We start from the raw sequence: 26,056 nt of genomic DNA, 5'->3' as shown, positions 1-26,056 counted from the left end.
CTCCGGTCACGGTCATATTTGTATATAGATTACTAGTATTTTATTTATCTATAAATTATATAATACACATAGTAATAATTAAATTGCATGTATACGTAAAAAGTATACTGTATTAGGCGACGACGACGACTATATTCGATAGAATTAAATTCAACCTATATATATATATTATATATATCATACAACGGCTATAAATTAGTCCACCGAAAAATCTAAAATCTTAAATTGTATAGGATAGCTCCCAATAGTCATCGGAAAGGTTATGTAGGCTAGGAATTCCTATGGGAGATGAAATACCTCCATTTATTTTAGTACAAATAATAAATATCCATCTCTTATCTTATTTTGATTCAAATTATCTAATTCCTCTTACATTTTACTTGTTTTCATAAAATGTCATAATATAATAAACAAGTCAGAAAAGTCCAACCTACGAGTGTGCTAAATTCACGATTTTTAAAAGTATTTTGAATAATAAACTATAATTCCACATATTATACTTTATATGATTTAGTAACAATATGTTACGAATAATATTTATTTTCATTTCCCTTGTTAATCAAATCAACAAACATAATAATACCTAATATATACTGGTAACTAAGGACGGATATAACAAAGATATAACTATATAAGCTATCTAAACTTCTGTTTAGAAATTTAAAATATGCAATATTATATTTTATATATTTTCAAAGTTTTATAGGTCTACTATTATAAGTCACAGCAAAATGTTTGTTTTCTAAAATTCAAGTCTACAATAATAGGAGTGAGTAAATGGCGTTCCAAAAAAAGGTCACAGTTATATACAAATAGAAAGGAAATATTGATTTTTCGAAAATATCTCAAACCGTAAATTACATAATATGAATAAGAAATATTTAGGCCACAATTTATGTATGTATAAAATATACCTGTGCTGCAATTTAAAACAAAAAATTTAAATGAGATGCAATTTACGGCGACACACAGCAATACAATAAGACAAATAGACAAACATTAACAGGATTCGAGCCAAATCTGCCAGTGTCAAAGATCGTACTGGATGCATTCCACAAAAAAATGACGTCGACAAGAAGGTTAAAGAGCGGTTTTCCTGTGTTCATAATGTGAAACGTTATGTTTCAAAAGTGTTTTTTAATCAGATTCATTTTTTTTCGTATCACTACGCTGTAGTGTCGTGGTGTGACGTGTGTTCCTACCTACAATTTATACGTAGGTACCTATTACATATGGTAATCCGCGTAGATGCATGAAAGTACGAGCTGAGTGGTTCACTAATTTATTTGTTTTTTAGCAAAACCGATATCAGGCGTATATTTTATCATTATCTCGATGATTATGTAAAATATTTATATATAAAAATCATATTATTATTATCAGCGAAACCGTACGTTGTCGAGTAAAAATAGCAAAACGAACTGACACTAATTATTATCCACACGTGTACCATAGGTATTATGTACTTAGCACGAATACCCCTCGTATCATATTATCTTCCTTGCCGTGCGGGTCATATACGTGGGTTATATTATTACTACTATATTATTGGGGCGGCGATAAGACGCAGGACCCAAAGTGTATAGATATTATGCACACACACACACACATGCACAGACACAAACACACAAACACGAGCACACATTTACGCGTCGTGCACGGCGTTTTTAATCTCACGTACGGTCCGATCGAGAGGCCAAACGGTAGACGTTTATTCGCTGCTCTCCGACGCGGGAGTGCGAAGTTCACGCGCTCTCGGCTATATTCGTTATAAAGTCTACGTTACGCGTGTTATTCTACTGTACGCGAGCTGCCGGGCGCATCTACACGAGAACGTCTTGTTATCGTATAGTCGTTGCTCGTCCAATATTATAGTGTACACAATATACCTATATACGCATGGTAATATTATAAACATATTATACATTGTATATTAAAATTATGGTGAGCACTTTTGTTTTCTGCCCCGTTCCCGCGTCATAACGATCAACGAAACGTTACGATTGATTCCGTACCGCTGCATCGTCGACGGCGCCGTCAACATCGCGCATTAAAATCCAACCGATCGTCCGAATATTCCGAATAGTATAATCGCGATCGTGTTCCGGCGGCGACGCAGAAGATGCCGAAACTTTGCTGGAGAAAACCCGTCGTGAGTACCTCTATACGTACTTCCTACACCTATATGTGAGGTCCTATATATTATATGCGTTAAACCTGTGGCCCGCCATGCGTACGTGTTGTAAGCATATATCTTATTATATGTCCAGTGGACATCGTGTTCTGTCCGTGTACGTCAATAACAATATACTAACAGTAAAGACATATACGTTCGGTGTAGGCGTCTAAATTAATTTGAATAAACGTCTGCACGTAAATGTGTATTGTGTACGTACCGTAGTATAGTTGTAAACATCGGTTTTACGGTTCAAATGTTTATAATTACCGTCCATCATGGAAATATCTGACTGAATTATTTATGTAGCTTTACACTAGCTTTTCCGAATTTTCATGTAAAAAATGAATATTTATTCCAAACAGCTTATACACAGTTCTGATTATAATGTTTTAATCGCCAGAGTTCAAGTTAAAAAAAAAAAAAAAATCATAAAATCATAAAATGCAATATTAATGTAATAATGTGTTGCTATAGCGTATCTGTGGCTTTTATCGATATCTGTTATTATAGAATACGCATAAAAAACGTTGGACGAAAACTATTGTAAAATTATCATGCACAAGAACTTTACCATAACCTGAGATAAAATAAGTTTTTTAGATAAATGTTTAGAACAAAACAGACATATAACATAAAACAACAACAGTACAACTAATGGTAAATATTTATTTCAATATGTATCCACATATATAGATTTTGAACGAAGTTTATCAATATAGATGTAAATTGTGCACATAATTGTCAAAAATTAATAATTCACGTTTCCATTAGTGTCAGACTATATACTGTTTTAGTTGTATATGTATTGTTATTGTATCATATAGTGTTACATATATTTTTGAAATGTTGAGGAAACATTAATGATCACACACAACCATACCGATATTATGTTACAGTATAGAAACTTAAAAGTTTACATCATTACATCCTTTTTCGTAGTATTATGTACTATGGTGATTGTGGCGTCTCATTTGATCATTTTAGAACGATAACTATATTTTTTTCAGTTAAGATTTTCCATCAATCGTCGAGTAGGTACTCGGAAAATTCGGAGTAACGTTTGTATGATAAAATAAAAATATTATAATATGATATGTATTTTAGTAATATAGTATATTACATTATTATATTGCTATGACAAAATAACATCCCATTGATTTTACTTGTAATGTAAACGATTGTAGTTTGTTAATTTATCAAAAGTAAGAATAAAATCATTATGCATATTGCATATACATAATATATATATTCCACGTGATTAAAACATATACAGCTGCTGAGCTTGCTATAATAATGACGTATGTAAAAATTATTATAATGTACTATATATATGTATACAATATATACGACTGCTGTAATCATTATGTTCATGAAAAATTTCCCTCGATTTGCTGAGTGCTTTTCGCGAAAGTAACTTAACATAATATTCTTCTTTAATATTTCTGAACAGAGTAAACGTTTATTGTTTACATATAGTTTGTACAGTAGTTTATTGAATTGAAAAAAATATGATGTGTAATAGTATACCTCAATTGTGCTTCTAGGTAAAGTAAAGGTCCACCGAATCTACCATATGATATAACAATTCAATCTGCTACACGCGATTTTGATATAATTTTCGTTTTTAATTTTAATTAGACCTAAATACTTGTGGATACGTAAACGAGAATACATTATATTATCATTATTCATCGTTTGACCTTGAATTGAAATTTAGAATAAGTAACGAAACGGATCTGCCAGAGTGCTAATCACCGCGTAACGCAGTTGAATTTCACCTTTAAAACCTGTTTGTTGTGTTTTAAGAAAATCCGAACATCTTGCTGTAAGGAAATCATTGTTGACGCTCTTCCGCTGTTACGTGTGTTGGATTTTTTTTGGAAATATATTATATGTACTTATATGTGTATTTTTATCATTATTCGTTCCGACTTTCCGACCCTCCGAAAATACATGGTATAATGATTATTTGTAATAACCGTGTCCGAAGGAATGAGACCGAAACATATGTTAGCACATCGTGTACGCAAATTATGCCAGTTTGTAACTGGCGGTATCGACGTTATACGATAATATTTTCTAGAAAATAATATTCTTGAGGTTTCGCGATGTCCGAATAATATCGAAACTCGTGTTTGGGAGTGCTTGTAACTATTAACAGTATCCGATAACCATTTTATACTGTTCTTAATATTGACTATGTACGTTTACAAGTACACCTAGGTTCTCATGATTTGTACGATTAAAAATGTATGGAAGCAATTTAAAAATAATTATCACAACTGTATATTTTAGTATATTATGAATACTTTATTATACAAAGTACTAATTTACCGTCAATTTACTGAGCATACGTAAAATCCAACTTTAGAGCAATATAGGGTGTTATATTTATGTTGAAAACCTTTTACGAAAAATGTAAAGCGACAATAATGCACAATAACATATTGACACTATAATTCGTATTATGTAATATTGCGTTGAGATACTATGACAGTAGAACACATAATGTTTCACATATCTTCTGCACCAAGGAACCGCAGAAACTAATATACGTCACATGCGTTGTTTTGAGGACAATAAAATACATTATTTTATAGCGTCTCACTCCCACCTGTGGTGTGTGACAACACAGCGTATTTCATCAAAAAACTTACGACAATCAAAGGCTATCGTACACAACGAAAACATTTTAAACATATACTTATATATATATATTTCAATAACATAGTCTGTTTTACCAAGTATAATGCAACCAATTAAATACAGATATTCTAATGTAAAAATTCTAAAATTAAAAATAACCTAATGGTTTTTGTAATAGAATCCTGCTATTATATTACTTAAAAAATACACACACATATAAATAAAGTATATTGTTCAATATAATATTGAGTTCCCGATTCTCTGCAGTTCTCACCCCTCCTTGGAATTGGCCTCGAGGCTCCACTTCTGCAAGCTTTTATGTATGTGTATATAATACGGTGGGGAGTGTATCGACATTTTCTAATTATTAAAAGGTGGGAGCTACTTTATTTAAAAACGATATAGTTGGGTTTACTACCATAAAAGAAGTATAGATAATCACTCCACTGATATAATATATTATTGCCGTTCTCGTTTAGGTACATTATAATATTATATATAAATGATTTTATTATTATTTTTATTTCATTACTTTAAATTTGAAATATTCTAGTACAAGCTATATAATGTTTGAACAACAAACTATTATGTGATTATAAAGGTATTAGAGCGTGATTATTTTGACGAAAAACCTCCTGCCCGACTGTGGCAGATGTTTGAATATGGTTAAGTTTATTTGTTTATTCGGTTTAAAATATCGGCAGTAGTATACCATTAGAGTATGAAAAGAGACGATAATATTATAGTTTATAATTAATAATTATACTAAAAAACTTACGGTTGTATGGTTTTTTTTTTATATTTGTTTACACGCATATTTGCGACGATGCGTTCTGCGCATCTTCTTCAGGTGACGGAGATCCATCGGCGGTTTCGGAGTGATGTAATTTAATGTTACATCACTCATAAGTTATTCGTTTTTCATTTAATCGGGGGGTTTACTTCAGGCCTCTGAGCAAGCTGGCTAATTAGGTCTCTATTGCGGAATAATATTATAAGGTTATTATATCACTGCGGCAGCACAGTGTAATCGATAGATGTACGTTCACACCTGCCGCTTGTATTTCAATTTAAACATCGCGTATTTATAAGCAGACATGTTCATTTATTATGTCTGTGTAGATGTGTAATAATTATCTCGTTAATTAGTGCGAGACTAAGATTGAGCTGAGAGTGTTGAACATCATCATGCTCGTGGTTGTAGAATTTATTATCTAGGAAAAATGTCGTATCGACCACGATATGACCGGACAATCAATGTACAATGAATATATCGCATTGTTAGCTTATAACACAAAATTTATTTTATGTGCATCGTGCCAAGGGGATTTTATTAATCATTTTTTAAATTAAAATGTTATGAGTAGAAATTATTATACTTACAATACTGCATAATATAGATTTTGGCGAAAAGCGTGTATTATACCGCAGCTGAGATAGATCAAAATAAAATACATTCATCACTACGCTCATAACCTAAAACTAAAAATAAAGAATAAATGTACAGTAATAATAATAATAATAATAATAGTAATAATAATAATAACAATAATGATAAAATAGTCAAAGAAACTACTTAATAAAGTGTAAAACATTTATGTCAAATAGAATTTTTTCTCTATCTATTATATAATAGATATGTAAAAAAAAAATTAGTATTATCGATATATTATAATAATATAATCATTATATTGTTTAGTACGTCCGATATAATAATAATCGTCATAAAGATTATAATATACGTCGGACATAATTCGTGGCAGTTGCTTTTTCCTTTCCGCGTCGCGTGTTCGTCACTATGATACAATAGTACCTATGTACAAACATATAAACATGTTTAAGTATGCCTAAGTAAAACGGTGCGTGTAGTTATTATTATTACTACCTATGTATACATGGGTATGAAGTGCGTACAAATGATTTGATAAGTATTTAAGTATGAAATGCACGTCGTACGTATATATCAATGGGACTCTTCTGTATACATTGAGAGTGGCGTTTGTGTATAAATAAACACTGTTATACTGCACTATATATTATATAATAACATTATACTTCTCTACTATAGATGGCTATATATATAATAATAACAATAATAATAGGAGAAGGGCAGGACCACGCTCGAAGAGTGCAAATATGTGAACAATATATTATTATATTATGTGTTTCGGTTTGTTTCAGAGAACACGCGATGACGTTACAACGATGACCTTGTGCGAGTCTTCCGAGGAGAAGGCGTCTCCAACTAAGTTAACAGGTAAGTTTGCGCACGAATACTGTATGTATATTATACTTATATAAATTATGTAAAGCCCGCAGCTACCAATATAGAACTATATATACATACAGCACCTTAAGCTAAGCCATTTTGTTTACGTTTTCGATTTTCATTTAATGATTTTAGCTTACCGAAAGGCGATCGACAATTTAGACAACGACCGGAAATGGCAAACCGATACGGCCGTGGGAAAAAGGATCGGTCTGTACAAGCTGAGTGGAGAGCTGGGCAAAGGCAATTTTTCGCAAGTGAAAACTGGATACCACGAGTTGACCAAAGGTACATAGGTCCCGACCTTGACTGATTAAACGGATCAAATGAAACACTTTGACAATAATTATAAACGACACTAGCATCGATGATTTAAAAAACACATAAGTATTGATTCGTCATATTTGTATTACTATTTGCAGTCTACAAGTATAAGCATATAGTAAATACTTAGAGCTAATAATTTTGAGTAATCCGTAAATTACATTTTGCAACGTTTGAATGCATTTTTTTTTTCAGTTTTTAATAGATAACTTTTTCAAATTTCTTTTTCATATATACCGGAAAATTAAAATGTAATGTTTCTTTTAATTAATAGTATATGTTTACACTTTACTTTGTTATTAATGGAGTATTTATGATATGAAATAATTATATAGGGACGAGTGACGTAGTAGATATAATTTTACCGGGGAAAAAAAATAACCAATAATTAGTTAGATATCAGCTCAATAATTTTCTTCGTAGATAACGAATATAATTATATATTTAACATATTTACAAACATGTATAAGTCGTAAAAAAATTGTTTGGTATTTAATTTTTATATCATTATGCAATTGTCTAATTTAAATAATGCACAATAGTGTATACACAAATAAATCATAATAATAGGTACCTATAGAGTGAAAACAAAATGCAAAAATCAGTTATAATAACGAACTATAAATTATTATATAATAAACAAATAATCGAAATTTTTCTTACCTATAATAACTAACAATATTTTACGTAGTTATATGTTTCCTTACAAAAATGTTTACAAACTCGATTTTATACGACTTCTCGCTTTCCGTAGCAGATCGGGCTATATATAATATAAAAATAACAATAAAAAAAATTGATATATTTTATTTCATACGCCACCTATACCTTTATAAACGGTAAATGTATAATACGAATTTCGTTTTATTGTATACTTTCAGAACGAGTGGCAATCAAAATATTAGACAAGACAAAATTGACGGCGAAAGCGAAGAAAATGCTGTCCCGGGAGATCTCCGTCATGGAATCGATACATCATCAAAATGTTATTCGGTAAAACTGGCCATCTATGTACACTAACACAATATGTTTGCAAAACATTATGCATGTGTGATATTATTGTCATGATTGTGGTGCTATTCATTCTCATGAATTTGCTTTTTTCTATTTTCATTTTTCTTCGTTCGAAATGCATATAATAAATCAATAAACGATCTTAGGAAGTTCGTATCCCCCCTATCCCCACCGTCTGTACATATAATACCAAGTAAATCCCATTTCAGACTGTTCGAAGTAATCGAGACGTATACAAAATACTATTTGATAATGGAGCATGCGGCAGCCGGGGAACTGTTCAAAAGGTTAATATCCGAGGGCAGAATGCACGAGTCGGAAGCGAAAAATATTTTCTCTCAGATCGTGTTGGCCGTCAAACACCTGGTGAATAATTTTTTTTCGTCGGTTTTATCGACGTTGTCACAATAACTTATTAATTTGTATTTTTGTCGTCTATGTTCCCCGGTTACATGTTTACTGCAGCACGACCGCAACATCGTTCACAGAGACATCAAAGCGGAGAACGTGTTTTTGAGTTCCAGAGGCGTCGCCAAATTAGGAGACTTCGGCTTTAGCATCACAGTTTCAAGTACTCATAAATATATAAATACTTAAAAGTCATAATATTTGAACAAGTTAATAACATGTTCAGCGAAGCCTATTATCATTATTTTGATAAATAAATAAATTAAAATAAACATAATGTTATTATGTATAGTGTATACTTACTTACTTACTTACACAAGTATACATATAGTTGTTTGACAACTAGATAGATAATTTAATATGATAAAAGCGCATATACACAGAATGATAACAGGATCACTATTTGCTTATTTTTGATTTGTTAAACGCGACAAAAACTGGTAATAGAGTTTTTAAATTATAGTAATGATTTTTGTTCTGTCTTTATTTTCAACGAAAAATGTTTTATTCTCATTTTATCTTACGTCTGAAACACGATGTCGAGACAATAACATAAACATAAAAGTGAATTCGATAAAGCTCTGCGATGTCATACATAATACATTAATATTCTAAATTCCAAATGAAAAATATCGATTAAATTATATTTTATCAGTCGTATACAAACAAACACTATTTAATAGCATTATACTCGTAATTATTATAGTATTATACACATATTGTTATCATAGCTAATATTATCATGTGGTATATCGTATACACGAGCATTATTCGGTGTCGTTATAATGCATGTAATAGTAATAATTATTAATATTTACATGTATAATATTATATACCTATATATATATGTATATTGTATTTATAATTCTACCTACACACGGCTACTTATGTTGAACAGTGGCAAGACTTTAATTTCCTAAGCGAATTTACTTTATTATAATTGATTATTGCAATGATTGTAATACATTTTTTTAATCTCAACAAAGTTAATACAAACTATAAATTGAAATTTTAAATTAAAGTAATATCAAATATTCCAACATACATAATTGTTTTATGTTTATGCGTGTAATTGATTGTGGAAAAAAATAATTTAATTTAATTCGAAGATATTAATATACTTTACTATTCAGTCAAATGTATGTTAATATGTGTGGACGCAGCCATTTTTATGACAGCTAATAATTCATTTTAATTCTTAAGTGAATCGAAATTCATAATAACGAAAAAATTATTTAAATGTCCTTATTATTTCAACGATGATAGAAAATGTTTAAAATATTGAAATTCGTTCCGATAGTACAGAAATATAGTATTATTTTAACGGTATTACTTTAAACAATGGAAATATAATGTAATATTACTCTTAAACACGCGTTCCACACGTTTATGGCGAGATTTTTTTTTAGTTTCTAAGGTAATTTTTTAAAATATCGAATATCTATCTATTTAATATTAATAGGTATATTACTTATATTTTATGTATCAAGTATTCAGTTCGTTTACCGTCTCGTTAACGATACATAATATAACGATCACCATCTGATTTATAGTAATGACGTGCATAGCAAGTTGGTTTAATAATGTGTTTTCGTGCTTTACAGACAACGAAAAGTTGGAAACGTTCTGCGGGTCACCACCGTATGCCGCTCCCGAACTGTTCCTAGACGAGCGTTACGTCGGCCGTCCTGTCGATGTTTGGTCGCTGGGTGTGCTGTTGTTCTTCATGACCACCGCCACGATGCCTTTCCTAGGGGACAACATGGCTGGACTTAGACGGTCAATACTAGCGGGGCATGTGAACTCACCCGCGTGTATGTCCCAGCTGTTAAAGTCACTCATAGGTAATGGCTACAAACCGCGATCAATAGGATAACAGATGAGTAATAAAAATAATAATTGATAGTGTACAAATCGTCCTCGAATGAGGATGTCCATCCGTTCGGGTCAAACGTCTTGTAACGAATATTTTGTTGTGAGTAGTTGTAGTTGTTACGTAGATATTCTTGTTTTGGCAGTGAAGTAAAATGAAAATCTTATAATTTTCATCCACATAAACGCCATAAACGCATTCTCTCACGGAAATCCTGTACGATTATGAGTGTATGGTATCACTGGAAAAATTAAAAAAAAGTCTTATTGGCTTCTATTATATACGAAATCAAATGTCAGTTATCTGTTGGTCAGTGGAGGATATTTGCGAAATATCGGAACTATTGAATAATAGTTATATGATTATTTCCTGTGTATACGTAACTCAAAATATTTACACTTATACTTAAGCGTCCTAAGCTTAAAGCAATATTTAATATGTACATACTTATATAATATCATAAAATATTATGTTAATATAATATTAGGTGCGCGTGTGCGCGCACTGATTTACGCTGAACGGGCCTCACAGTTAAACCTTGTAGTTTGTTTATATTTATAATACAATAACAGCACTCATACCATCATACCTATTAATTTTGATTTAAAAACGAGTCGTGTATTAAGACGGTTCATCGCGCAAATGAATTTCCAATCATCAACACATCACAAACACTGAAACACGTGTAATAGAGTATACTTTGACCTGGACAATATTTAATGAGTAGATATACTAACGTATGTAAAATGAGAACAACACCATTAAAATCTGCAGATAATTTTAGTATTAAATTTATATAGGCCGATATCAACTATAAATATTATAATAGTACATATCTAATTGGTGTACGACGAAAAAAAACATAAAACACAAAAATACGTATTGTAATAATAGGTATAGGTCATAGGGTACAATATATTAGGTGGGCAAGGGCAATATGTATACAGGCGATATTACGATAATATTATACACAGCGATTCGCTTAAGACAATACTCGATGTTGTATGGTAGGGATACATCATTACTGAAAGTAATGAAGTGTAAACACGTTTATAATGTCGTTTAATCACTAATCACTCTGTATAATATGCATTTGAATACATACACTGCCCTCATATACACATTTGCAGAATTGTTTTTTTGAAAATCAATACTCGTAAGTCATGTGTAAACACGGAAGGACTGTAAGTGTAGCATTTAGGCTTAAAAATCCGATTATCTATTGTATATTAATTTATTATATATTATATTATATAATGTGTATAGAGCAGCGGTTCCTAACCTGTGCATCACGAGCGTCATACAAGAATAAAAAAAAAATTATTTACAACTTATTTGAGATAAAAAGACCAAAAATTGTTTTATATATAAAATTATTTTTCACTCTCTGTTTATCGTAAGCTATACATATTATTATCGATTGATAAATGACACACGCCTAGGACACCTAATACGTTATTAATAAGAATTATTGTTAATTTTTAATATTTACCATGTCCCTTATGGTATTCATAGAATAATAATTTAAACAATTACAAATAATAAAATCAAAACAAAAACCCTCCGTCTAACTCCGTGTAAAAATTAGCTAAGTAAAAAAAAGAAGAAAAAAATCAAAAAAAAAATCATTGTATAACCAAAACATTTTTCGCTTCATATGGAATTTATAAAACCAGTAATTTCAAAGCACTATAAAGATGTGATATCATAAATAAATGCTAAGTTAACTGAATTTAAGTATATTTAGTCTGTTTCGATAATTTATTTACTTGGCGAGGAAATTTTAGTATTAATATAGAGTATACAGTGTAAAATGTTATTATTGGTTGTAGAGTATTATTTTGATTAGTATAGAAATGTTCACTGTAATATTTTTAATTTATAATGTCTTATTGTCTAATTATTCATCCAGCGCCACGGTTCTTATATTGTATCGTATGAAGTAAAAAATTTCCTCGCCAAGTAAATAAATTATCGAAACAGACTAAATATACTTAAATTCAGTTAACTTAGCATTTATTTATGATATCACATCTTTATAGTGCTTTGAAATTACTGGTTTTATAAATTCCATATGAAGCGAAAAATGTTTTGGTTATACAATGATTTTTTTTTTGATTTTTTTCTTCTTTTTTTTACTTAGCTAATTTTTACACGGAGTTAGACGGAGGGTTTTTGTTTTGATATCACCAATTTTTATCATTTATACCTAAATAATAATAAATATAATATTAATTAATATTAATTATATTAATGTTTATTTAACATATCATATATTGGTGTTTATTTCCCGGTTGGCACGACAACGCGAGAAGCGGCCGCCGTGATTCCAGATTTCAATATAACTTTTCATTAAAAATGTTTCACGTTTCCTTTGATAACTTAATTTCTAACAGTACGATTTTTATGATTTTTACAAAAGGATCATCTGCATGATTTTCCTCATGTTTTGCAATTTACTAGGTATAAATTGATTCAGTAGATAATTAATTATCTCATCTGACAAAAAACACCGAAATTTACACGGTTTTAATGGGAAATTCCTGCTTCGAGATAATATACACTGTCGTGCCGCCGCTTTTATTTTTTTTACTTAGCTCGCGCCACGACCGTGGCGCTGGATAGTCTATTCTATAATCAATGCTATGTTATATCTATAATTTAATTTATGCTTACGTATTTCGTATTTTACAGATTCCATGCTCAACACATCGCCCGAACACCGATTCGACATCGATCAGGTGCTCAAGTCCGACTGGCTACGGGAGGCGTCCGCGTATCAGATACGGTTCAACAACAACTCGGTATACGGTCAGTGGTGCGCTTACCCGACGGCGGCCGGCGCTGAGCTTACCGACACTGAGACCAATGCCAGAAAAGCGCTCGAAGGACTTGGCATAACCGAAGCCATGCTTGACGAACACAGCTCCCGAGGGTCAAGGAGTAACGTGGTGGCGACGTATCGGATAGTGGTCAACAGGCTATTGCAGCAGCGCAGGCTCATGGGGCAGCAGCATCACATGCAACACCAGAACTCGACCATGCAGCATCCGCAGACCGCTTCCGGCCGGAAACCCACCAAGACCAAGTCCCGGTTGTGTGCCATAACGTGAGAACCGGCTCGGTGACTATTGCCGCCATCAGACCAACAAGCACACACCCACACACACTAGACACCCACATTAACACTCCTACAACTCAATTCCCAACCCCTGGCCGAAATATAATGCGGTCGTCGAACGTGTATATTATATATATATATATATATATATATATATACACACATTCGTACATATAATATCGATTAATTATTATATAATTATGCCACGTATTATAACGTACGATAACTGTTTACTATGTAGACGCTGCAAAGTTTAAGACATGCCTAAATATAGGTAAAATATCGAATAGCTTAGCGTGCGATTATTAAGTATATTTTATTATACATGGAATGTTATACCACCTATTATTTATTAATGTATACCCACAGTGTACGTCTGCTGATATTGCGTTCGTTATATAAATTTGTAATATTTTGTTAATGTATAATATATTATTATATACATACTAAGTGCCATCGATACACTATAAATTATTGCCTATATAACATTAGATTGATACGAATATACGTATATCATATATTATGTAATATGGCCATGTCAAAGTTGCGTTTTACTGTAGATGAGCGACGAATGGCGTGTTATTATAGACTAATAAGCGTATGCAACTATACAAGATCATACGTACATAGTTTTTAAGCAAATATTATATTATGTTATATGTACCTATATATATATATATTATTTAATATTATACAGACTGTTTTCAATGCATATATAGATATTAAACTTGTTATTATTCGACGGTGAAATAATATTACCAACGGGTGTTTCTTTTTTTTTTGGATATTGAATTTGAATCTATATAATATATATATATATATCATGTTATTAAGCAAGCTTAAGAATTGTTATATGACGTGTCTGGACATTTCGTGTTATTATATTATATAGTTTTAAGGTCTTATACGTGTACCTATTATATTATAGTTCTTTATAAAACTGACATTTTGTCTACAACACTATGATATCATTGTATTACGAATTTACTCGAGATCATTTTACTATGTCTATATTCAACTCGATAAAAGTTGAATAATACTATATACCTCGATTGAGAAAATATATTGACCTGATAAAACACTGGAATGCATTTTATTTTATTTTTTCAATTTTTCCTTTACCGTTGGAACAATACCCGTTAAATGTGTAAGGTAGTAGGTTGTAGGTATTAGGCACAATATCTGTGATCGTTCCGATGTCTTAGCCTTATACGTCATAATATACGATATACCATTATACCCCACATGTAATATTATAAATAATGCATAGAAACTCGCCGCAGAGTTTACGTTGATAGAAATAAAAATGTATCCGTTTTAAATTTTTCTGATACTATTATTACTACTGATAGAAAAATAAAATAGCTATTCAAATTGAATCTATCTAGAATTCTAGAAAGATTATTTAAACATTCACAAATCATAATAGCTGCTAATTGTTTTTAAGTATTCTATACATATAATTTGTTGTTTCTTATATAATGGTACACCTAAATATTAATATTAAATTTATTAAATAAAATTAAAACTTACTTAAATATTATATAAAATCAATAAAAATACATTTTGAATACTTGTTTTTTAATAATTTGTTATTTTATATTATCACGATTGTTAATTTACGTTGTGACGTTATTTGTACAAGTATGACGTCAAGCATTGCAAAAGTGTTAATGAAAATATTATATTGCAAAAGTAAAATTGCTTACCTTAAAATACGCATATAAAGTAGGCACCAATAATGAACAGTCAATAGTCTACTACCAATTCATAGGCATCATGATATTTTTAAATAGCATTGATAATTAAAACGGTTGTGTACAATCGATCGATCGTAAGTCATAGATTACCTATTACTCTATGTCGTAAGTGGACAGTGTAAAACTGTAAATATTTTCATCTTAACTTATACATCAGGAGCGGCCAAACAGTCGATCGTGGACAATTTCAAAGTCGATCATGTTGGTATTTATTTTTAGGATCATGCAGGGCTATGTTTCTTTATAATTATAGTTTTTTAATAATAAAAAATATTTTCTATAGAAGTCGATCCTCAAAGATGAAGTATATTTTAGTAGATCGTGACCAAAAAAAGTTTGGCCACCCCTATTATACATTAACTTAATCCTTATACATATTATGCAACAATAAGCAATAAAATCATTACCTTCTGGCTGCTATTACTGAAGATCAATTAGTAAATTTATGTGACCGAAATTGCATCAACTAAGCAGATGGACCCAGCTTATGTTCTTATTACTTGCATCCTATAACATTAAATCACAATTAAAATATTTGAATAAAAACTTTAATAGTTATATTATTGAATTAAATAAAGGTATTAAGCACTGTACGATTAGATAATTACACTATAAAAAATTAAAAATAATAATATTTGAAAAATAAGATGAAAGAAAACGATTAATGTTTTCACTTTTTACAGTAAATAAATGCATGTTATATAATATAGTTATTAATATTATTTAATATTATTAAAATAATAATATGTTTAAAGTAGGTATATACGAGAATAGATTTATAGATTTATTATAATTTTATATTTACGATAACGTCATAGTTATGACGAGTCTTAAAATTACTAAAACCTAAAATCTAAAAAAATATTTAACACAATTGTTTTGGATATTTAAACACGAAATAAGAATTTTAGTTATTTTATGATAGTTGAAAAAATTTTTTTTTTGGATTTGACATTTTTACGTATATTATTATATTTTAATATACGCAATAATATTTTAAAAATATGTAGATTAATTTTAAACTAATGCTTACTCATACTACCGTATTATATTATATTATACAATATACATTTCTATAGTAAAAATATTAAAATATCCTCGTACAGTCGTATTTAGTAATATAAAGGCTAACAGACCGTCTTCGCACAGAATCATTTTTCGTATGAAATTATTTATCATTGAATTCAAATCCACATTAATTTTAATGAACATTTTAATAAACATATTTATTAATTTACCTTTAACTTTAATAAAATAATAATAAAACCTGAAGAGAACAGCGTTAAATTATTTTTATTACATATTTATATTAGGTGAATTCAATATTTCTATTATTTATGACATCTTGAATTTGTTACAGACCATAGTAACCTACTCACAATATCGAGGTACACTTGACATCTTAGAAAGTACAGCAAAAAACTACATACCTACGTCCTATATGATTTTTTAGTATTAAAAAATAATGATTATAATATTGAATATTTATTTTACATAAATAAATCAATAGTTATTTTGGGGTTGATTAAAAGGAAATATAAATTTAAAACTGCTCTAGTACCGTTGATATTAAAATAAATTCTAGGACTTACCATGTCATTGATTTAATCAACTACTTATGTGAATTAAATTTATTTAGTTTCACATACATAGTATTATTATTTTTTAATAAAGAAAAGTAAGTTTCATTTATGTTTATGCGTATTATTTTTTACCGTTATAAATTCTTGTAAAAATGTATATTTTAATACGATCACACAAGATTTGAAGTATCTACTGATGATTCTTAGAAAATTCTAAATATAACGTAAATAATAATAGCAATAGTATATAGTTATGTTTCAGAGGAAATTATACAAAATGTGCCAAGACATTGTATATTTTAATAATTGAAATTCGACTATATTTTCGAGTGTGTATATTATTATTTTTTGTGAGTAGAACTTTTAAAAATATATATACGTATATATATGTGATTTCTCATGGTTTTCACTGTTTCACAGTTTCATTATAATATTATTATTATTATTATTATTATTGTTTACACTTTACAGTTTGTAGGTAATGGTTATTTCAGTTTTTATACGTTGTATGCTCAATGATAACAGTTTTAGGTTGTTGATGGAGAAAAAAAGCAAGATTATTCATAAAATATGAATTATAATCATTTGCGTTCAAATACTCTAGTTGTTTGCCTACATTCAATATAGTATAGTTTTATGCATAATCTAACCTAATCTTTTGGCATTGAAAAAAAAACAAATATAAAATAAATAAAGCTAGTAATCTGCTAAAAAATATTTGCCTAGTCAAAATGATAATGATATACACTTTTCTCAGTTTTCCAAAAGAACCAAGTAAGCATATTTTCTTTTAAAAACTATGTATTATATTACAATAAATTATAAAAGTACGGAAATATGGCATAGATAGGTATGGTATTATAAATACATCTATAGATCGTAGACCGATAACATTTTCCAGTTTCCACGTGATTATGAGTACATGGTTTTATTTTCCACGAAAACAGTTTTTAGTAATAACTTTTTTTTCGTCTTGATTGTCCGTTATTATCATGACAACTGAAAAGTGATCCTTCAAACCAGCCTCAAAGTAAACCATTTTCATATACATTCAGCTATATTCAGATACAATTTAGTTTATTATCTATTATGGGCTTATGTATTCAGTATTGTGTATCAACTATAAGCAGTCATTAATTATTACTCATTATTTTAAATTCATTTATTTTGTAAATACAATTTTTTTAAATATTAAATACCTCATTCAATACTCAAACTCTTATTTAATTAAGATAATATAGGTAATTAATTTAACATAATAGTTGTATTTTACCGGCAACAACTTTTAATTTATAGTAGAGATTTTAAATGTCTGGAAATTGCTGACGAAGTAACATTAATTATTATTCTTTCAATAAATTGGTAACAAATTAAAATAATCTAAAAACGTATATTATAAGTACTATAATGAATACATTGATTTAGGTTTAGTTTCTTATTAAAAATTATCTTAGTGCTCAGATAATCAGATGCTTATATTATATTAAATAAATCTATAAATAATATGATATATTGAACCGAAATACTTTTGTGTGTTATTGAGTAATAAATTATTTATATTTAGTAATTACGTTTTACCGATAAAATTTCCATAGAGGTGGTAATTTAATTAATTATTATGTGTTTCATCATTCACGACCCCCGTAAGCCCAAACCGGGTATAGATAATAAGAATTTATACACATTATATTACAAATCAGTCATTACTTCTGAAAAAAAGAGAATTTAGTTATATAAATGATTATAAAGCGTGGGCATTTATGACGTATATTAGCAGAGTCAACAGTTGCCAAGTCTTAACATAAGTAAACACAATAAAAATATTAATAATTTAACAGTAATTTTACACACATTTTTTTTTAGACCACTAGTTAAAATATATATTATTTATCAATTTGTTGTTATTGAAAGTATTTTAATAATACTTATTAATTATTATAAATATATCTTAAATATGCTACATAACATCGATCGTATACTTGTCAAATATGTATATACATAATATTATATATTATGTTATATTATTAAACTTATTACTTATTTAACTATACAATATGGTTATCATCAATCATGTATTATTAATTTTTCCTTATTTTTTTGATTGGGTACAAAAATTGAATTTCACATAGTCTCTAAAATAGTTCATGCACATTACACACGCATCGTAATGTTTATACCAAAATTGATTTTCGTACTCGCGATAATACCTATAGTGGCAGACTGCTAGCAAATCGGACTCACGGGATATTCAGTTTCTAATAAACGAGTATAACCTTCGGAGGGGGGGACCTATAATTTTCCCGAAAAACCCTATAGTCCCGATTTAAAATAATTACACCGATACGTCCATTATACAGAATATTTTGAGGTCAGAGGAGAAGAGAACCATTTGTACTATTATATAATATCGTACATATTACGTCACTATTTTAATTTTAAATGAAGTTGAAGAATTAGCACTGTCTTATAATTTTTGATCATTACCAATATGGATGTATAACATATAGATTTGAACTAAGCTTAAATTTATTTAATGCCGTTCGACCGATTGTGACTTCACTGCTCTAGACATATTGTCATTATTTAGGAGAGAAAAAATGCTTACTGCGTGTTACAGTGAGTGTAATCTTTTAGTATATTTTGAGAGAAAGGGGAAGCATATTTCCTTTTTAATTGCATTAACTAAATACCTTAAAAAAAATATACAATTTATGCATTTGAAAATAAAAAAAGGTAGTAAGTGAGTAACGTTCTGATGTGTATTAGGTATCAAGTGAATCACTGTTATTGCCGTTATTGGATGTGTTAAATTTGAATTCAATGGTATATTATTGTGTACAAAAAAAAATTCTGAGCAAAGAAAATTTGTTAGAGTATCGAGCTAATCACTAAATATAGTTTATAATAAGTGTTAAGTTCATCCGAAGGTATTTAAATTATAACAATATATTTAATTTAATTATTTATAGTTTACAAAATTAATTTCGTTTAACTTTGAGCTTAAAATATGTTATAAAAATAATTGTCTTAGCATATTTTTTAGATTTTAACGAATTTTGTTAAAATTCTTATTTAAAATACATACTTATCAAAAAAATCTATGGCTACCTAAACCACCCTCCATTTTGAAAATCGAAGCATTTTATTAATAACTTATTGTGTACTCACAAAAAAAAAACACATCATAATAAAATTAATAATTTCAGAATCTAAAATATCAACATATTATTATGTACTAGATACATATTATGTACAATACGTAAACAAAGAGAAGCTTCGTGTTAAATGCGATGCAACTGTTCCTATATATCTATATGTACGACGTACGTTTACCTAATTCATATAAATTAACGATGTACACTAAGGTACATTAACATTTTTGTCCCTCCTTATTGAAAAGTTTACATTGCGATCTATTTAAAAAATACATTTTAGCAATAAATAATCTATTTTTAAAATGTAATAAACTAATAAATACATACAAATGTTAAAATATAATAAATATTATGCTGTGTATTACCCCCGTAATACACATCTGATACTTTCAAATTGAACTATACAAAAGTATCAAACAATTTAATTAATATTAATTACAATTATATTCTTAAGGTAACTCACGGTTTTTTGTCGTTAAAAATATCACATTATTCGATAAAATATCGTAACGAGGTCAACAGCGAGTCTCCTTCCTAATTTCTGCATAATTATAGTAGTCAAATGCGTTGCGTCGGGCTGCTTTCGATGAATTTTTTTCCAATGAATCCCGCGATGTCATTCTAATTGATCATTGTACTCGGTTGTGTATAGTATGAATATACCTAATAGTGATTGCAATTATTTAAATATTCTGGACAGATAAAAAAAATACACCATTGTAGGATGTAACATATTCAAACAATACTGCAGAACCTGAAAGACAATTTTTGAAATCAATCGACTATTTGTCATACAAATAAAAAAAAGTTATTCTTGAAAAGTGATAAAATTCAATCATACAAAAAATATTTAATACGTTATCAACTGATATGGAGTCAGTATTAAGGTTAACGTCGCTTGCATTATAATTTTTGTTAAATCTGATAATTTATTAATTTATTTTTATATTAATTAAATATAATATTATCTGAAGTAAATAAGCTAATAAGTTATGAGTTTTATTATAAAAGGAATAGAAAACATTTATTACTAATATCGTTCAAAAACTAAAAATATATTGAGCTATGTTTGGTAACATTGACATGACGATGCGTCCATCATTTACGAACGATCTCTTCACCAAAAAAATGTTGTTTAGTCATCTTCTATAAGATTCGTAGCATTTAAGTATTGTGAGCACTTAGCGTGATATCATTATATTGTTTATTTTATGATTTCGACGATAGCTTTTTATAAATGCTAAACGATTTTATGATCCATCGTTGGTTGTAATTATTTATATAAATATATAATAAGTCATTATTAATGACTATACAGTATACATACATACACACAAAAACTAACTATAACTGCCTACATATTTATCTTACAGCTTCAGTTTATATTATAAAATAGTTTGACTGTTATTCTATTTCGAATTACAAGTACAATATGAAAGCATTGAAAGCCAATTGCTTAAAGCTGGTATTTATATTATAAAATGGAATACCTGAGAATATTCATATAAAGAATAAATGGAATATTTATTATTTCCTAACCGTTTATCAATTATGTAAAAAAATCTAAAGTTAATCCTACAAGTTATATTCATACTTTAACTAGATGTTTGTAAATTATATTTGTAGCAAACGGCGAATACGATAGGCAACTTAATTTACATTAATACATTAATAACAGCATTGTGAAATAAATTTTACTTAGGTATTCCATTTTGAAAAACAAAACATTTCCACTATATTATGTTTTTTGACTAAAAAATAATTCAACCACATATGTTGATCATTAAATCTTCGATCAAACGGTTGGTACAATTTTAAAAACAAAGTTGTTAGTGTTTTTTCCCGCCAGTACTTTATTTTTTTGGAGAAGAGTGAGCAAGACAATTTTTGTGAACGCGATAATCTATTATAGTTCATAATATATATTATATTACATTTAAACTAATAAAACGCGTGATATTAATAAAATTGATGTTGCTTGTAGAGGTCATTTCTCTTTTTACTTTTAGCATTATCTATTAAAAATATTCAAAAAGGCATTATCAGTAGTTATTTTATTCTCTTTGTGGGTGACAATCTAAAATTATTTTTAAAAATTAATTCTTTTAAAGATTGTTATTTATTACAAAAAGATATTAATTACTTGGTGATATCGGAAAATCATCATATATTGGATCTAATAATTGAATCTTAATTTTTTAAGTTATATCATCAATGTCTTTATACGAGAATCGATATTGATTTGATTATTCCTACTCAAACATGAAACAATTCTAATCCCTTGTTATGAACTAACGTAATTATAAGGTCTTAGAATTAAGTATTAAATTTAATCGCGAGTCGAATTCTTGTTCCCATTTGGATACGAAATGTTGTAAAGTACTAAAAATGTTGGGTTGATAAAAATAATTTTTAATGAGTTTTAAATAATTTTCCCTAAAAAGTCTTTATATTATATCTTCGTGAGATTTAGACCAATAATTAGGGTAATGCATACGGCAATTGAGGATCTATTATATTTTTAGTATTTGTATTTATTATATTATTATTATGAAAATTAAACGAATTTTTTTAATTGAATTTTCACGTAATTACGGTGTAGTCAACCCATATTGTAATTTTAAATTAAATTAAAAGCAGCAATGCGTGCCCCGGCGTTGCCCTACTCCCACAAAAATGGCCGACATATTATATCCGGCGTACATTGTACTCATCAGATTCTTATATCTGCAACATGATCGTACGATTAGAATATCGTGGTTCGCCATCTGAGGCGGCTCTGCATACAGTAGCCATGACTATAGGTATATCACAGTAACCACTGCAGCAGTGGTCAATAATCATCGAACACGCGCGTATTATTGTACTATATTTAGTAGCTATATATATAATAATATAACAAACCCACATTTTATTTTATTTTTTATCGAAAACCAACATTTGAGATCGGTTGGCGGATTGCATTGATCGTTATTATTTGCGCGCCCGTCGCACACAATATTATAATATTCTTGTACACTATATATTATTATATAGGGCACAGCCGCCACGGTTTCAATATAAGTACTTATATTATACACCTTCGGCCGGCGTATACACGCACATAATAACTCGTATTTTACAGGTAAGGCGCGAGTGTAATAATAATAATAGGCAAACGAATATAAGTATTTACGCGTAGGTATACGCGTACAGTATAAGCGGATCCGTTTAAGGAGAGAAATTCATTTTTTTTTTCATTCATTTATTTATTATTATTTTTTGTACGTACCATTCATTTCCAGACGCATTATTGTCCGGCGTGTGCTGACCCACACGCGAAACCTAATCGCACCACGGACCTAGATCGTCGGACGCATATAATAATGGATATTATACATATGGAACATGCAAGTCAAGCTACGTGTCTCGTCTCTGCGACTGGCGGCCTGCAACCGTACAAATATATAATCATTATCTTTTTCTATGTCCGCATCGTTTTCTTTAAAAAATTATTTGGATGTACTGCAGCGGCGGTATAGTCGGACAATCGACATGACTAAAATATCAGTTATAATTTAAGCGAAAGCGACGTCGAAAATGCGATAGATAAGACCGTTTATACAATAATATCGTATAATATTTAGGCATTGAACCCGGTGGAAAACGGCTAAGAAGTCGTCGATCTCACCGCGTAATAGTATAGCAGTGTAATATATCTATATATCGTATATGTACGGTGTATACAAGTATATTATAGGTAGTTATGATATCTTATTTGCTATCTGCTCGACCGTTAAAAAAGAACGATACCTGAATATCGTTCGCCATTTACGTTTCAATCGGCTGAGCAACGAATAAAGGAGATACGCCGTGAATAAGGAAGAGTCAAGAAAATAATAATAACAACAATATCTATACCTATGTATTACAGGAGTACTCACAAACGCATTTTACGAGTTACTACTGCGGATACGGTTAATGATGACACATAATTTCTATATTCTACGTTTACTGCAGAGATGTTTCAATATAAACTTACTAATTTCTGTATGATTTTTAAATACCTAATTAAATTATTTGATATTGATATACCTATGGGTACATTTACTGCAATTATATCAAAAATCTATATTAAACTATAATTTATTTTAAATTATACTATAGTCAATATCGAATTTTCAAACGAAATATTATCAAGACACATTTTTTACGAAAAGATTAAGAACACGTCAATTTATTATTTTATGTGAATTTAATGTTTATTTAATGTTTATGATGTTAAATTAATTACGAGTTATAACTGCACTGGTAATGCTTTCTTTCTTTCTTAATTTATATATTTTTTTATTTCAAGTCAATAGTAGCCATTTTGTAGTTTTTATAAAAAAGGATTGGGACAAGACATAATTTTTTTAATTTTATTTTATTCGTATACATGTTATGGGGTATTAATAATAATATTTCCATTCCTCAAAATATGATGCTTTATAAAAAAAAAAGTTTTTATAAATTAAAAAGAGAAATTCGTTTAAATTTCTTTTAAAATTAATTTATGGCTTAATAGCTTACATTTATAATAAAGGTATGAAGATTTGACTAAATAACACTTTTTATTAAACATTTAGTTAAATTTATATAAAACTGTTTATTATTTATAGCTATAAATAAGGAATAAAAACTGCAAATAATATAATATAGTATTTTTTTTTTTAATTTGAATTTAAAATGACAGTTAATCGATATAAGAATGATATCTGATGATTTAAAAATACGTAAATCATTTTGATTTCGTTCTACCTAATGGCACATCAACGACTGACTATCGAGAAAACGATTTGAAAGATACACCGGCTTATTATTATTTTATTAAAAAATGAAAAATGTAAAAAAAAAATTTAATAGAACGAGAGTACATGAAGTATCCCGTCGATCTATACAGAGGAATTTCAGTAACCGATCTCACGGTTTGTAAATAATGTTTTAGGGCAATATCCAATAATATTTATAAAAAAAAATAGCATTACAAAATCCATAAATATAGTTTGATTAAAAAATTATCCACTTATATATATTATATATTATATAGAGTATAGATTGAGAAAAAATAAACCTATAGCTACCGCGCAATACGATTAAGTATTGATAGTTTTTTAAAAATGTATACTGAGTATATATTCTTTTTTATTCTATGTACCTATTCGAAAATATTATTAACTCAATAGTGAAATTTAATACTAGTTTTCTTTGGTTTGTATTGAAGTATTTTTAGTAAACTCAAGACAAAATTTACTATTGTTTTAAAATTATCTATATGTATACATGTATAGTATTTAAAAAGTTTATTTTTATATTCATGAAAATTACTTACTTCATTATTTTGTTTTTGAATACTTTTTTGATTTTAGATGGACATTGTTAAATTGTTGATGTCTATTTTCAACAGAAGACATTTTTATTATAGAAATTATGTAAATTATGTATCACTATAATATTCTTGAAAAAAAATACTATAATAATAATAACTGTAATCATAACGATATTTAAGTAGCTATAAATTAAATTAGACAAGGTATAAAAATGTTAAACAAATATTTAATGATACCGTTTTCTTCAATCTACAAGAATTTTGATTTTATTTCATATATACTATACAGTAAATTGAAAAGTGAAAAATATTGGCAGGTAAAGGTTTGTAAGTAATTATACATAGATTTAATCCGTAAGTATCTTTCAAAGCAGTCC

The 26,056-nt window shown here is 28.7% G+C and overlaps 1 protein-coding gene and 2 long non-coding RNA genes across 4 annotated transcripts in view; 1 reads left to right on the top strand and 2 right to left on the bottom strand.

Annotated features, from left to right (window-relative positions):
- Positions 1–14,915, top strand: part of LOC114131765 (serine/threonine-protein kinase NIM1-like) — a 39,414-nt gene extending 24,499 nt beyond the window's left edge. Inside the window, exons 1-8 of one of the 2 annotated variants that reach the window (XM_027997069.2) lie at positions 1,709–2,152; positions 7,007–7,082; positions 7,230–7,382; positions 8,300–8,411; positions 8,642–8,798; positions 8,898–9,003; positions 10,445–10,684; positions 13,408–14,915. In XM_027997069.2, the coding sequence (XP_027852870.1) occupies positions 2,123–2,152; positions 7,007–7,082; positions 7,230–7,382; positions 8,300–8,411; positions 8,642–8,798; positions 8,898–9,003; positions 10,445–10,684; positions 13,408–13,826 (1,293 nt within the window). In that variant the 5' untranslated portion in view covers positions 1,709–2,122 and the 3' untranslated portion in view covers positions 13,827–14,915. Of the gene's footprint in view, positions 1–1,708; positions 2,153–7,006; positions 7,083–7,229; positions 7,383–8,299; positions 8,412–8,641; positions 8,799–8,897; positions 9,004–10,444; positions 10,685–13,407 lie in introns of those variants that run through there. The other variant, XM_027997075.2, reaches the window with a different exon arrangement.
- Positions 2,092–2,493, bottom strand: LOC126549471 (uncharacterized). The gene is made up of 3 exons (XR_007603583.1): positions 2,397–2,493; positions 2,238–2,310; positions 2,092–2,181 (listed from the first exon to the last, which is right to left on the bottom strand). It is a non-coding gene; the product is annotated as an uncharacterized LOC126549471 (long non-coding RNA).
- LOC126549470 (uncharacterized) lies at positions 10,678–24,284 on the bottom strand. The gene is made up of 4 exons (XR_007603582.1): positions 23,604–24,284; positions 20,796–21,086; positions 16,002–16,101; positions 10,678–10,954 (listed from the first exon to the last, which is right to left on the bottom strand). It is a non-coding gene; the product is annotated as an uncharacterized LOC126549470 (long non-coding RNA).
- Between the last annotated feature and the right edge of the window lie 1,772 nt (positions 24,285–26,056).

This window comes from Aphis gossypii, chromosome 1 (genome assembly GCF_020184175.1).
Source record: "Aphis gossypii isolate Hap1 chromosome 1, ASM2018417v2, whole genome shotgun sequence".
In the NCBI taxonomy this organism is placed as follows: Eukaryota; Metazoa; Arthropoda; class Insecta; order Hemiptera; family Aphididae; genus Aphis; species Aphis gossypii.
The sequence above is the reverse complement of the archived record's forward strand: the minus strand, read 5'-3'. Positions and strand labels throughout refer to the sequence as shown.